Source organism: Aphelocoma coerulescens, unplaced genomic scaffold, assembly GCF_041296385.1.
Source record: "Aphelocoma coerulescens isolate FSJ_1873_10779 unplaced genomic scaffold, UR_Acoe_1.0 HiC_scaffold_325, whole genome shotgun sequence".
Classification (NCBI taxonomy): Eukaryota; Metazoa; Chordata; class Aves; order Passeriformes; family Corvidae; genus Aphelocoma; species Aphelocoma coerulescens.
In genome coordinates, this window is record NW_027183669.1 from 12,508 (window position 1) to 26,083 (window position 13,576).

Sequence of the window (13,576 nt, forward strand, 5' to 3'; positions counted from 1 at the left end):
AACCCCCCAGAACCCCACAGAGACCCCTGGAACCCCACAGAGACCCCCGGAACCCCCAGAACCCCACAGAGACCCCTGGAACCCCGCAGAGACCCCCGGAACCCCACAGAGACCCCTGGAACCCCACAGAGACCCCCGGAACCCCCCAGAACCCCACAGAGACCCCCGGAACCCCTCAAACACCCCAAGAACCCCACAGACACCTCCAGAACCCCTCAAACACCTCCAGAACCCCGCAGACACCCCCAGAACCCCACAGAGACCCCCAGAATCCCACAGCGACCCCCCAGAACCCCACAGACACCCCCAGAACCCCTCAGGCACCTCCAGAACCCCGTGGGCAGCTCTAGAAACCCCGCAGACACCCCCAGAACCCCACAGAGAGTTCTAGAACCCACAGACAGATCTAGAAACCCAGAGAAACTTCCCAGAGCCCTGCAGAAGCATCTAGAAACCCACCCAACCCCCCCCCCCTCCCGATGCCTCTGGAGCCCTGGAGACCCCTCTAGAACCTTGTGGGAGCCTCTAGAGCCCCGCAGACCCTTCTAGAACCCTTCGCAGAGACCAGGAGATCCTTCAGCAGAACCTCTCGGGCACCGGGAGAACCTTGGAGAAACCACCGGGACCTTCTGGACACCCCCGAGAACGTCACGGACACGGCGGGGTTGGGGCGTCCCAGCCCCTCTTTTGGGGTGCCCCAACTCCCCCCTCGCCTCCCCACCCACCTCACCTTTCCCTCTCTTTTCCCCCCTCACCTTTCCCTCTCTTTTCTCCCCTCACCTTTCCCGCCCTTTCCCCCCTCACCTTTCCCGCCCTTTTCCCCCTCACCTTTCCCTCCCTTTTCCCCCCTCACCTTTCCCTCCCTTTTCCCCCTCACCTTTCCCTCTCTTTTCCCCCCTCACATTTCCCTCCCTTTTCCCCTCACATTTCCCTCTCTTTTCCCCCCTCACCTTTCCCTCCCTTTTCCCCCCTCACCTTTCCCTCCCTTTTCCCCCCTCACCTTTCCCTCCCTTTTCTCCCCTCACGTTTCCCTCCCTTTTCCCCCCTCACCTTTCCCGCCCTTTCTCCCCTCACGTTTCCCGCCCTTTTCCCCCCTCACCTTTCCCTCCCTTTTCTCCCCTCACCTTTCCCGCCTCGGGACCCCTCCCCAAAATCCCCAAGACCCCTCCCCAAAAAACCCCTGTGATTGCCCCCAAAATCCCCAGCACGCCTCCCCAAAAAAACCCCCTGGGATTCCTCCCAAAAATCCCCGAAACCCCTCCCCAAAAAACCTCTGGGACTCCTCCCCAAAAAAACCCCTGGGATTTCCCCCCAGAAACCCCTGGGATTCCTCCTAAAAAAATCTCGGTATTTTCCCCCCAAAAATCCCCATGGACCCCTCCCCAAATTCCCCAAATTTCTCACAGGAAGAGCCCCCCTGGAGCCCCCCCTTCATCATCACCAGCAGCACCGGCACGACCCCTCCCCAGATAAACCCCCTCCCCAAATAAACCCCCCCTTTGGCATCAATTAACGGCACCATTGATTGGTCTTTATTAATTAGCCCAATTTGGGGAGGGGTCCTGCCTTTGGGAGGCCCCCGAAGGCACTGGGGGGCAGATGTGGGGACGCCCAAATTGGGGAGGGGGTCTTGGGGGGCTTTAGGGGGTCTCAGAGAGGTCCTGGGCAAATTCGGGGGTTCCTGGGGGGGTCTCTGGGGGTCTCCTCCCCTTTTGGGGGATCCCAGGGTTCCTTGGAGGGGTCCTGGGGGACATCCAAGCTGGGGGGGTCATGGGGAGGGGGCTCCGGGGGGGTCCTGGGGGGTTTTTGGGGGGTCCTGAGCCATTTCTGGGGGGTCCTGAGCCATTTTTGGGAGATCCTGGGGGGTTTTGGGGGTGTCCTGAGCCATTTTTGGGGGGTCCTGAGGGGTTTTTGGGGGGTTCTGGGGGGTTTTTGGGGCATCCTGAGCCATTTCTGGGAGGTCCTGAGCCATTTTGGGGGGGTCTTGGGAGGTTTTGGGGGGGTCCTGAGCCATTTTTGGGGGGTCCTGGGGGGTTTTGGGGGTGTCCTGAGCCATTTTTGGGGGGTCCTGAGCCATTTCTGGGGGGTTCTGGGTTTTTTTTGGGGCATCCTGAGCCATTTTTGGGGTGTCCTGAGGGGTTTTGGGGGCATTCTGAGCCATTTTTGGGGTGTCCTGGGGGGTTTTTGGGGCATCCGGAGCCATTTCGGGGGGGGTCTCCCCTTCTTCTGGGGGCTCCCCGCCCGTGCCGCCCTTCGGGGGGGGGTCCCGAGGGGATTCGGGGGGGGTCTCGCCCTCGGGGGGGGGGTCCCAGGGGAAGGAGACCCCCAGCCCCGCCATTCGCTCCCGGTACACGAGGTCGAAGCGCCGGCTCTGCTCCGGGCTCAGGTGGTTCCGCCAGTCCCCCGAAATCCCTGCGGGAACGGCGCAAAACGGGGAAATCGGGGCTCGGACCCCTCTAAAATCCCACTCCCCAAAAACTCCCACCCGCCCCCCCCCCCCCCCAAAAAAAAATTCCCACCCCCAGAGCTGGGAAGGAGCCACAAACCCCCCGCCCCCAAAAAAACCCCAAAACAAAACCTTTCAGGAAGTGCCAAAATCCCACAAAAAATCCCCGAATTCCATCCCCCAAAACCAGGAGGGACCCCCTGAATTCCCCCAAATACGGCCCCGATGTCCCCAAATGTCCCAAATCCCCAAAATGTCCCCGAATCTCCCAAATATCCCCAACACCCCAATTGTCCCCAAATCTCCCCAAATCCTCCCGATGTCCCGAAATTTTCCAATGCCCCCAAATGTCCCCGATGTCCCCAAATGTCTCAAATATCCCCAATTATCCCCAAATGTCCCCAAATCCCCCAGTTATCCCAAATGTTCCCGATGTCCCCAAATCCCCTGGATATTCCCAATGTCCCCAAATGTCCCCAAATGTTCCCAATGTCCCCAACACCCCCAAATCCCCCAAAGTCCCCAAATATCTCTAACATCCCAAATATCCCCAAATGCCCCAAATGTCCCCAATCCCCAAAATGTCCCCAAATGTCCCAAATGTCCACAACACCCCCAAATCCCCCCAACAGCCCCAAATGTCCCAAATGTCCCCAGTCCCCAAAATGTCCCCAACACCCCCAAATGTCCCAGATGTCCCCAACACCCTCAGTGTCCCCATTGCTGTCCCCGCTGCCACCCCCGTCCCGGTGCCCACCCCGGTGCCACCCCAGTGCCACCCCAGTGCCACCCCAGTGCCCACCCCGGTGCCACCCCAGTGCCACCCCAGTGCCACCCCAGTGCCCACCCCGGTGCCACCCCAGTGCCCACCCCGGTGCCCACCCCGGTTCCACCCCAGTGCCACCCCAGTGCCCACCCCGGTGCCCACCCCGGTGCCACCCCAGTGCCACCCCAGTGCCCACCCCGGTGCCCACCCCGGTGCCCACCCCAGTGCCCACCCCGGTGCCACCCCGGTGCCCACCCCGGTGCCCACCCCAGTGCCCACCCCGGTGCCACCCCAGTGCCCACCCCGGTGCCCATCCCGGTGCCCACCCCGGTGCCCACCCCGGTGCCCACCCCGGTGCCCACCCCAGTGCCCATCCCGGTGCCCACCCCGGTGCCCACCCCAGTGCCCACCCCAGTGCCCACCCCGGTGCCCACCCCGGTGCCCACCCCAGTGCCCACCCCAGTGCCACCCCGGTGCCCACCCCGGTGCCCACCCCGGTGCCACCCCAGTGCCACCCCAGTGCCACCCCAGTGCCACCCCGGTGCCCACCCCGGTGCCCACCCAGTGCCCACCCCAGTGCCACCCCAGTGCCCACCCCAGTGCCACCCCAGTGCCACCCCAGTGCCCATCCCAGTGCCCATCCCAGTGCCCACCCCAGTGCCCACCCCGGTGCCACCCCAGTGCCCACCCCAGTGCCACCCCGGTGCCCACCCCGGTGCCCACCCCGGTGCCACCCCAGTGCCACCCCGGTGCCCACCCCAGTGCCACCCCAGTGCCACCCCAGTGCCCATCCCAGTGCCACCCCGGTGCCCACCCCGGTGCCCACCCCGGTGCCCACCCCAGTGCCACCCCAGTGCCACCCCAGTGCCCACCCCAGTGCCCACCCCGGTGCCCACCCCAGTGCCACCCCAGTGCCCACCCCAGTGCCCACCCCAGTGCCCACCCCAGTGCCACCCCAGTGCCACCCCAGTGCCCACCCCAGTGCCCATCCCAGTGCCCACCCCGGTGCCACCCCGGTGCCCACCCCAGTGCCCACCCCAGTGCCCACCCCGGTGCCACCCCGGTGCCACCCCGGTGCCACCCCACTGCCCACCCCAATGCCACCCCAGTGCCACCCCAGTGCCCACCCCAGTGCCCATCCCAGTGCCCACCCCGGTGCCCACCCCAGTGCCACCCCAGTGCCACCCCGGTGCCACCCCGGTGCCCACCCCAGTGCCCACCCCGGTGCCACCCCAGTGCCCACCCCAGTGCCCACCCCGGTGCCCACCCCGGTGCCCACCCCGGTGCCCACCCCAGTGCCCATCCCAGTGCCCATCCCAGTGCCACCCCAGTGCCACCCCAGTGCCCATCCCAGTGCCACCCCGGTGCCACCCCGGTGCCCACCCCGGTGCCCACCCCGGTGCCACCCCGGTGCCCACCCTTGCGCAGGAAGGGCCCGCGCCGCCGGTCCAGGATGAACTGGGGGCTGCGGCTGAAGTTGCTCATGGGGTTGTGGCTCATGGCGGCGAAGGAGGCGTTGGCCACCACGGCGTCCAGCGCGGCCGCGCTCAGGCGGCGCCCCAGGAAGGCGCAGAGGCGCTGGACGCTGCCACGCAGGTCCTGGGGACAGCCGGGGACATCGGGGACAGCAGGGACAGCCAGGGACATCAGGGACACCCAGGGGACATCAGGGACAGCCAGGGACAGCCGGGGGACACCCAGGGGACACCCAGGGACATCGGGGACAGCCGGGGACATCGGGGGACACCCAGGGACATCAGGGACAGCCGGGGACATCGGGGACAGCAGGGACAGCCAGGGACATCAGGGACACCCAGGGACATCAGGGACAGCCGGGGACATCGGGGACAGCAGGGGACACCCAGGGACATCAGGGACACCCAGGGGACATCAGGGACAGCCGGGGACATCGGGGACATCAGGGACAGCCGGGGGACACCCAGGGGACATCAGGGGACATCAGGGACAGCCAGGGAACACCCAGGGGACACCCAGGGGACATGAGGGGACACCCAGGGACATCAGGGACACCCAGGGGACATCAGGGGACATCGGGGACACCCGGGGGACACCCAGGGGACACCCAGGGACACCCAGGGGACATCAGGGGACACCCAGGGACATCAGGGACACCCAGGGGACATCAGGGGACATCGGGGACACCCGGGGGACACCCAGGGGACACCCAGGGACACCCAGGGGACACCCGGGGGACATCGGGGACACCCGGGGGACACCCAGGGGACACCCAGGGACACCCAGGGGACATCAGGGGACATCGGGGACACCCGGGGGACACCCAGGGGACACCCAGGGACACCCAGGGGACATGAGGGGACATCAGGGACACCCAGGGGACATTTGGGGGACACTGAGGGGACACTGAGGGGACACTCAGGGGACACTCAGGGAGCCAAGGGGACACCGAGGGGACACCGAGGGGACATTTGGGGGACACCGAGGGGCACAAGGGGACACTGAGGGGACACGGGACAGGGGACGCTCAGGGACACAGAGGGGACACTCAAGGGACACTCAGGGGACACTCGGGGACACTCGGGGACACTGAGGAGATTTGGGGACATCAGGGTGACCCTGAGGTGACCCTGGGGACGCTGAGATGAGGCTGGGGTGGCCCTGGGGACACCGAGGGGACACCGGGGGTGAGCCGAGGGTGGCACAGGTGACCCCAGGGTGACCCCAGGGTGACCCCAGGGTGACCTCAGGTGACCCCCAGGTGACCCCCAGGTGACCCCAGGTGACCCCAGGGTGACCCCAAGGTGACCCCAGGGTGACCCCAGGTGACCCCAGGGTGACCCCCAGGTGACCCCCAGGGTGACCCCCAGGTGACCCCAGGTGACCCCAGGTGACCCCCGGTGACCCCAGGGTGACCCCAGGTGACCCCCGGGTGACCCCCGGGTGACCCCGAGGTGACCCCCGGTGACCCCAGGGTGACCCCCGGGTGACTCCCGGGTGACCCCGAGGTGACCCCAGGTGACCCCCGGGTGACCCCAGGGTGACCCCAGGTGACCCCCGGGTGACCTCAGGTGACCCCCAGGTGACCCCAGGGTGACCCCAGGTGACCCCCGGGTGACCCCAGGTGACCCCCAGGTGACCCCAGGTGACCCCGAGGTGACCCCAGGTGACCCCAGGTGACCCCCAGGTGACCCCAGGTGACCCCCGGGTGACCCCAGGGTGACCCCAGGGTGACCCCAGGGTGACCCCAGGTGACCCCCGGGTGACCCCAGGTGACCCCGAGGTGACCCCAGGTGACCCCCAGGTGACCCCAGGTGACCCCCAGGTGACCCCAGGGTGACCCCAGGTGACCCCCGGGTGACCCCAGGTGACCCCAGGGTGACCCCAGGTGACCCCAGGTGACCTCAGGTGACCCCAGGTGACCCCAGGTGACCCCAGGGTGACCCCAGGTGACCCCCGGGTGACCCCGAGGTGACCCCAGGGTGACCTCAGGTGACCCCAGGTGACCCCAGGGTGACCCCAGGTGACCCCAGGGTGACCCCAGGTGACCCCCGGGTGACCCCGAGGTGACCCCAGGGTGACCTCAGGTGACCCCAGGTGACCCCCCGGTGACCCCCAGGTGACCCCAGGGTGACCCCAGGTGACCCCAGGTGACCCCAGGGTGACCCCAGGTGACCTCGGGTGACCCCCAGGTGACCTCAGGTGACCCCAGGTGACCCCAGGTGACCCCCAGGTGACCCCCAGGTGACCCCAGGTGACCCCAGGTGACCCCAGGTGACCCCCAGGTGACCCCCCGGTGACCCCCAGGTGACCCCACCTGCTGCAGCTCCTCGTAGCTGATCCAGAAGAAATTCTCGCGGCCCCGGAGCTGGAGCCACCCCCGGACGTGCTGGAACCAGGAGCCGAAGGGCACTGGGGACACGGGGACATTGCTGGGGACAGCGCTGGGGGCGCCGGCGGGGCCCGAAACCCCCAAATCCGCCCCAAAATCCCTTCGGATCCCCCCAAATCCCCAAGTTCCCACCCCAAATCCGCCCCAAAATCCCTTTGGATCCCCCCAAATCCCCAGTTTCCCACCCCAAATCCACCCCAAAAGCCCTTCAGATCCCTCCCGGCCCCAAAATTCCTTCAGATCCCCCCAGATTCCCTATTTCCCACCCCAAATCCGCCCCAAAATCCCTTCAGATCCCCCCAAATCCCCAATTTCTGACCCCAAATCCGCCCCAAAATCCCTTCGGATCCCTCCCAATCTCCAAGTTCTGACCCCAAATCTGCCCCAAAATCCCTTCAGATCCCTCCCGGCCCCAAAATCCCTTCAGATCCCCCCAAATCCCCAATTTCCCACCCCAAATCTGCCCCAAAATCCCTTCAGATCCCCCCAAATCCCCAATTTCCCACCCCAAACCCACCCGAGACCACCCCGAAATCCCCCTGAATCCCCCCAAATCCCCCAAATCCCCCTCAATCTGCCGAATAACCACCCCAGCTTCCCAAACTCTGAACTTCTGACCCCCAAATCGCCCTCAAAATCCCCCAAAATCCCCCCCAAAATCCAGCAAAACCTTCGAAATCGCGGAAATTCCCAATAAAACCTCCCCAAATCCCCCCCCCCAATCCCTCCCAAACCCCCCAAAATTCCCCCAAATCCTCCTCAAATCCCCCTAAATCCCCCCAATCCCTCCCAAACCCCCCTAAATTCCCCCAAATCCTCCTCAAACCCCCGAAAATCCCCCCAAATCCTCCCTAAATCCCCCCAAATCCCCTCCCAATCCCTCTCAACCCCCCCAAATCCCCCCAATCCCTCCCAAAATTCCCCCAATCCCTCCCAAACCCCCCTAAATCCCCCCAAATCCTCCTCAAATCCCCCCAAATCCCCCAAATCCTCCCAAACCCCCCTAAATCCCCCCAAATCCTCCCAAACCCCCCTAAATCCCCCCAAATCCTCCTCAAATCCCCCTAAATCCCCCCAAATCCTCCTCAACCCCCCCCAAACCCCCCCAAATCCTCCTCAAACCCCCCCAAAACCCCGAAGCCCCCCGAATTCGGCACCGTCGCCCTCCAGGAACTTCTCCATGAACTCCTCGAGGCTCCCGGGGTCTTTGTAGGGTCGGAAGATCCGCGCGAAGTGGAACAGGGACACCAGGACGTCCTTGGGGTCCCGCACGGTGTAAATCACCTGGGGAGGGGGGGGCACGGCCGTGGGGGACCCCAAAAATCCCCCCAAACCCCAAAAATCCCGACCCCCCCCCGAATCCCACCTTCCTGACCCCAAATCCCATCGAAATCCGACGTTTCTGACCCAAAATCTGCTCAAATCCCATCCAAGTCTGACACTCCCGCCCCCAAATCCGACATTTCTGACCCCAAACCCCTCATTTCTAACCCTAAATCCCTAATTTTTCCCCCCAAAATCCCCGTTTTTTTTCCCCAACCCCCCCGTTTTTTCCCCAAATCTCCGTTTTCCCCCAAATCCCCGGGGTTTTTTACCCCAAATCCCCGGCTTTTCCTCCAAAATCCTCATTTTTTCCCCCAAATCCCCGGTTTTTCCCCCAAACTCCCCGTTTTTCCCCCAGACTCCCATTTTTCCCCCCCAAATCCCTGTTTTTTTCCCCCCAAAATCCCCATTTTCCCCCCCAAATCCCTGTTTTTTCCCCCAAAATCCCCATTTCCCCCCCAAATCCCCGTTTTTCCCCCCCAAATCCCCATTTTCCCCCCAAAATCCCCATTTTCTTTCCAGAACCCCCGTTTTCCCCCCAGTCTCCATTTTCCCCCAAATCCCCGGGTTTTTTTCCCCCCAAAATCCCCATTTTCCCCCCCAAATCCCCGTTTTTCCCCCCAATCCCCATTTGTTCCCCCAAATCCCCCGTTCCTGACACCAAATCTCCCACAACGCCCCCTTTTCCCCCCCGAAATCCCCCATTTTTTCCCCAAAAAACCATTTCCTCCCTGTTTTTTCCCCCAAAATCCCCATTTCCCCCCCCAAATCCCCGTTTTTTCCCCCAAAAATCCCTGGTTTTTTCCCCCAAATCCCCATTTTTGACCCCAAATCCCCATTTTTCCCCAAATCCCCATTGTTTTCCCCCACATCCCCATTTTCCCCCCAAAATCCCCGTTTTTTCCCCCCAATCCCCATTTTTCCCCAAATCCCCATTTTTTCCCGCACATCCCCATTTTTTCCCCCAAATCCCCATTCCCCCCCCCCAAAATCCCCGTTTTTTTCCCCAAATTCCCGTTTTTCCCCCCCAGAATCCCAGTTTTCTTTCCCGAATCCCGTTTTTTCCCCAAATCCCCGTTTTTTCCCCCCAAATCCCCGTTTTCTTTCCAGAACCCCCGTTTTTCCCCCAAATCTCCATTTTCCCCCAACCCCCCGTTTTTTTTTCCCCCAAATCCCCCGTTCCTGACACCAAACCTCCCACAACCCCCCCATTCCCCCCCCCGAAATCCCCCATATTTTCCCCAAAAAAAAACATTTCCCCCCCGTTTTTTCCCCCAAAATCCCCATTTTTTCCCCCAAATCCCCGGTTTTGACCCCAAATCCCCATTTTTGACCCCAAATCCCCATTTTTCCCCAAGTCCCCATTGTTTTCCCCCACATGCCCATTTTTTCCCCCAATCCCCGTTTTTCCCCCCCCAAAATCCCCGTTTTCTTTCCCGAACCCCCCGTTTTTTCCCCAAATCCCCGTTTTTACCCCCCAAATCCTCATTTTTTCCCCAACCCCCCCGTTTTCCCCCCCGAAATCCCCCATATTTTCCCCCCAAAAAACCCATTTCCCCCCCGTTTTTCCCCCCAAAATCCCCATTTCCCCCCCCCCAAATCCCCGTTTTTCCCCCCGAATCCCCGTTTTTTGCCCAAAATCGCCGTTTTTTCCCCCAGAAACCTTGGCCTTGGAGCCGAAGAAGGCCCTGGGGAACATCTGCACGGGCAGGTGCGAGCTGATGATGCGGGGCCGGGCGTTGCCACGAGCCCGCCGGTAGCCCAGGAGCGTCTCCAGCCACGGGCCCCGGTCCCAGTTGGGCACCGAGCGGCACCAGCCGGGATCCCCGTCCTGGCGGATCAGGCTCAGGATCTCCAGCATCCACACCGTCCCTAAAAACGGGAGTTTTCGGCAATTTTGGGCGTTTTATTGGGTTTTTTTTAAGGTTTTTTAAGGGTATTTTCTGTTTTTTTAAGGTTTTTTCTGGGCTTTTTTAAGGGTTTTTGGGGTCCCTTTGGGATCCCCGTCCTGGCGGATCAGGCTCAGGATCTCCAGCATCCACACCGTCCCTAAAAAATGGGAATTTTCGGCAATTTTGGGCGTTTTATTGGGTTTTTTAAACGTTTTTTTCTGGATTTTTAAGGGTTTTTTTTCTGGGTTTGAAGGGTTTTCGGGTGGTTTTTGGGGTCTCTTTGGGGTCCCCGTCCTGGCGGATCAGGCTCAGGATCTCCAGCATCCACACCGTCCCTAAAAACGGGAATTTTCGGCAATTTTGGGCGTTTTATTGGGTTTTTTTAAGGTTTTTTAAGGGTATTTTCTGGTTTTTTAGGAGTTTTTTTCTGTTTTTTAAAGGGTTTTTTTTCTGTTTTTTTTTAAGGGTTTTTGGGGTCCCTTTGGGGATCCCCGTCCTGGCGGATCAGGCTCAGGATCTCCAGCATCCACACCGTCCCTAAAAATCGGGAATTTGGGGTTTTTGGGTAATTTTTGGGGGTCATCTTGGGTTTGGTTTTTTTTTTTTTTTGCGGTCGTTTTGGGGTCTCTGGGGCCGTTTTGGGGTCATTCTGGGGCTCCCTATGAGGTCCCTGGGCTTATTTTGGGGTCCTTTTGGGGATTTTTTGGGCTCTCTGGGGCCATTTTGGGGTCGTTTCGGGTTTTTTTGGGAGTCCCTTGGGAGCCCGGGGGATCAGGCTCAGGATCTCCTGGATTTCCCCAAAACCCCCGGATTCCCCCCCAGATTTCAGGGTCCCCCTCCCCATCCTTGGCTCCCTTTGGGGTCCCTCCCTGAGCCCCCCACGCGTCCCCCCCACCCCAAAATCCCGCGATCTCGGCCTGGATTTTTGGGATTTTCCCGAAATCGCCGTTTTTGGCCCCAAATCCGCACCCGATTTCTGGTAGGTGACGTTGAAGACGTCGTCGTCCTCCACGGGGAAGTCGCGGGCGGCCTCGAGGCCGCGGGGGGAGTAAAGGAGCCCCGGGAACGTCACCCCCCCGTGCTGGAAGTACCCGCGCGACATCGGGGGCACCTGGGGGGCACCTGGGGGGCACCTGGGGGCACCTGGGGGGAGGGAGCGGCCTCGTCCCCAAAACCCCGAAAAATCCCCCCGAAAACCGCCCCAGAATCCCCCAAAAACCACCTGAAATCTCCTCAAAACCCGCCCCAGAATCCCCCCAAAACCACCCGAAATCTCCCCAAAAAACGCCCCAGAATCCCCCAAAAACCACCCGAAATCTCCCCCCAAAAACGCCCCAGAATCCCCCCAAAAACGCCCCAGAATCCCCCCAAAACCACCCGAAATCTCCCCCCAAAAACGCCCCAGAATCCCCCCGAAACCACCCGAAATCTCCCCCAAAACCGCCCCAGAATCCCCCAAAAACCACCTGAAATCTCCCCAAAAACCGCCCCAGAATCCCCCAAAAAACGCCCCAGAATCCCCCAAAAACCACCTGAAATCTCCCCAAAAAACGCCCCAGAATCCCCCCGAAACCACCCGAAATCTTCCCCAAAACCGTCCCAGAATCTCCCCAAAAAACGCCCCAGAATCCCCCAAAAACCACCCGAAATCTCCCCAAAACCCGCTCCAGAATCGCCCCAGAAACTCCCCAAATTCCCTCCAAAATTCCCCCCAAAACCTCCCGAAATTCCTCCCAAAACCGCCCCAGAATCCCCCAAAACCGCCCCAAATTCCCTTCAAAATCTCCCCAAAGTTCCCCCAAAAACAACGCAAAATTGCCTCCAAAATCCCCCCCCAAACCTCCCGAAATTCCCTCCAAAATCCCCCCCAAAACCGTCCCAGAATCCCCCAAAAACCGCCCCAAATTCCCTCCAAAATCCCCCCAAAACCGCCTCAAATCCCCCAAAACCTCCCGAAATTCCCTCCAAAATATCCCCAAAATTCCCCCCAAAATCGCCCCAAATCCCCCCAAAACCGCCCCAAATCCCCCAAAATCTCCCCAAAACCTCCCAAAATTCCCTCCAAAATATCCCCAAAATCCCCCCAAAACCTCCCGAAAATTCCCCCAAAAAACCGCCTCAAATTCCCTCCAAAATCTCCCCAAAGTTCCCCCCAAATCCCCCCCAAATCCCCCCAAAATGCCCCGGGAGCCGCCGGGGGGGGGCGGGGCACAGAGGGACGCGGGGGGGGGGGGGATTTTGGGGAGGTTTTTGGGGCATTTTGGGCGGTTTTTGGGCGATTTCGGACCCACGCGGGGGGGGGCAGGTCCCGGTGAGGTTTTTTGGGGAGTTTTTGGGGCGATTTTGGGGTGTTTTTTGGGGGGGTCCCGGAGCCGCCCCTCCCTCCCCCCCCCTCCGCTGTCGGTTCCACGGCAACGCCGCGGGTGGGGGAGGGGCGGGACCCGCGTGGGCCCCATGGGGGGGTGGGGGTGGGGGAGGGGCGAGGAACCTCCCCCGACCCCCCCGCTCCCCTCCCCCAGCCCCAAACCCCCCCAAAAACCTCCCCCAAATCCCCTCCCCCACCTTCACCTGCAGCCGCGGCCGCACCTGAGCGGGGGGGGGAGGAGGGGGGGAGGGGTGGGGTGGGGGAGGGGCCACGCGTGACCCCACCCGCCCCTCCCCCACCCCCGCTTTACGCAACACCCCCCGGACCGGTTCCCCTCCCCCACCCCGCTCACGGCAAATTTGGGGCTCACCCCAAAAAGTTTTGGGGATCCCCCCCTTCCCCCCCCCCCCCCCCTCAATTTTTGGGCTCCTCCCCCTTTAAATTTTGGCGACCCCCAAAATTCGCCCCCCCCCCCCTCCCCCACTCCTATTTTGGACCTCCCCTCCCCCCCCCCTCCAAATTTTGGGGACCCACCCCCCCCCTCCCCTCCCCCAAGTTGAATTTGGGACCCTCCCCACCCAAAAATTTGGGTCCCTCCCCCCCACCCCCGTCCAATTTCGGGACCCCCCCGCCTAAATTCGGGCCCCTCCCCCCCCAGATTTTGGGACCCTCCCCCCCGGTCCCCAATTTTCCACCCCTCCCCCCACTTTTGGGCCCCCCCCTCCCGCCGGATTTTGGGGCCTCCTCTGGATTTTGGGACCCCCCTCCCGGATTTTGGGGCCTCCTCTGGATTTTGGGACCCCCCTCCCGGATTTTGGGGCCTCCTCTGGATTTTGGGACCCCCCCCCGGATTTTGGGGCCTCCCCTGGATTTTGGGGTCCCCCCCTCGGATTTTGGGGCCCCCCCGGATTTTGGG

At 62.2% G+C, this 13,576-nt stretch overlaps 1 protein-coding gene across 1 annotated transcript; it reads right to left on the bottom strand.

Moving 5' to 3' along the window:
• Positions 1-1,768: 1,768 nt before the first annotated feature.
• On the bottom strand, positions 1,769-11,429 carry LOC138101531 (sulfotransferase 2B1-like). Its single transcript, XM_068999306.1, has 6 exons — positions 11,265-11,429; positions 10,067-10,275; positions 8,238-8,364; positions 7,006-7,100; positions 4,631-4,811; positions 1,769-2,412 (listed from the first exon to the last, which is right to left on the bottom strand). Exons 1-6 carry the CDS (start codon positions 11,395-11,397, stop codon positions 1,769-1,771), a joined length of 1,389 nt encoding a protein of 462 aa, XP_068855407.1. The 5' UTR covers positions 11,398-11,429.
• Positions 11,430-13,576: the final 2,147 nt, after the last annotated feature.

Coding starts and splice junctions, on each gene's coding strand:
- LOC138101531 (XM_068999306.1), bottom strand. CDS start 11,397: ATGTCGCGCGGGTACTTCCAGCACGGGGGGGTGACGTTCCCGGGGCTC. Junction 8,365..10,066: donor TCTTCGGCTCCAAGGCCAAG/GTTTCTGGGGGA, acceptor CCCCCTCCCCAG/GTGATTTACACCGTGCGGGA. Junction 4,812..7,005: donor GCTACGAGGAGCTGCAGCAG/GTGGGGTCACCT, acceptor GGCTGTCCCCAG/GACCTGCGTGGCAGCGTCCA.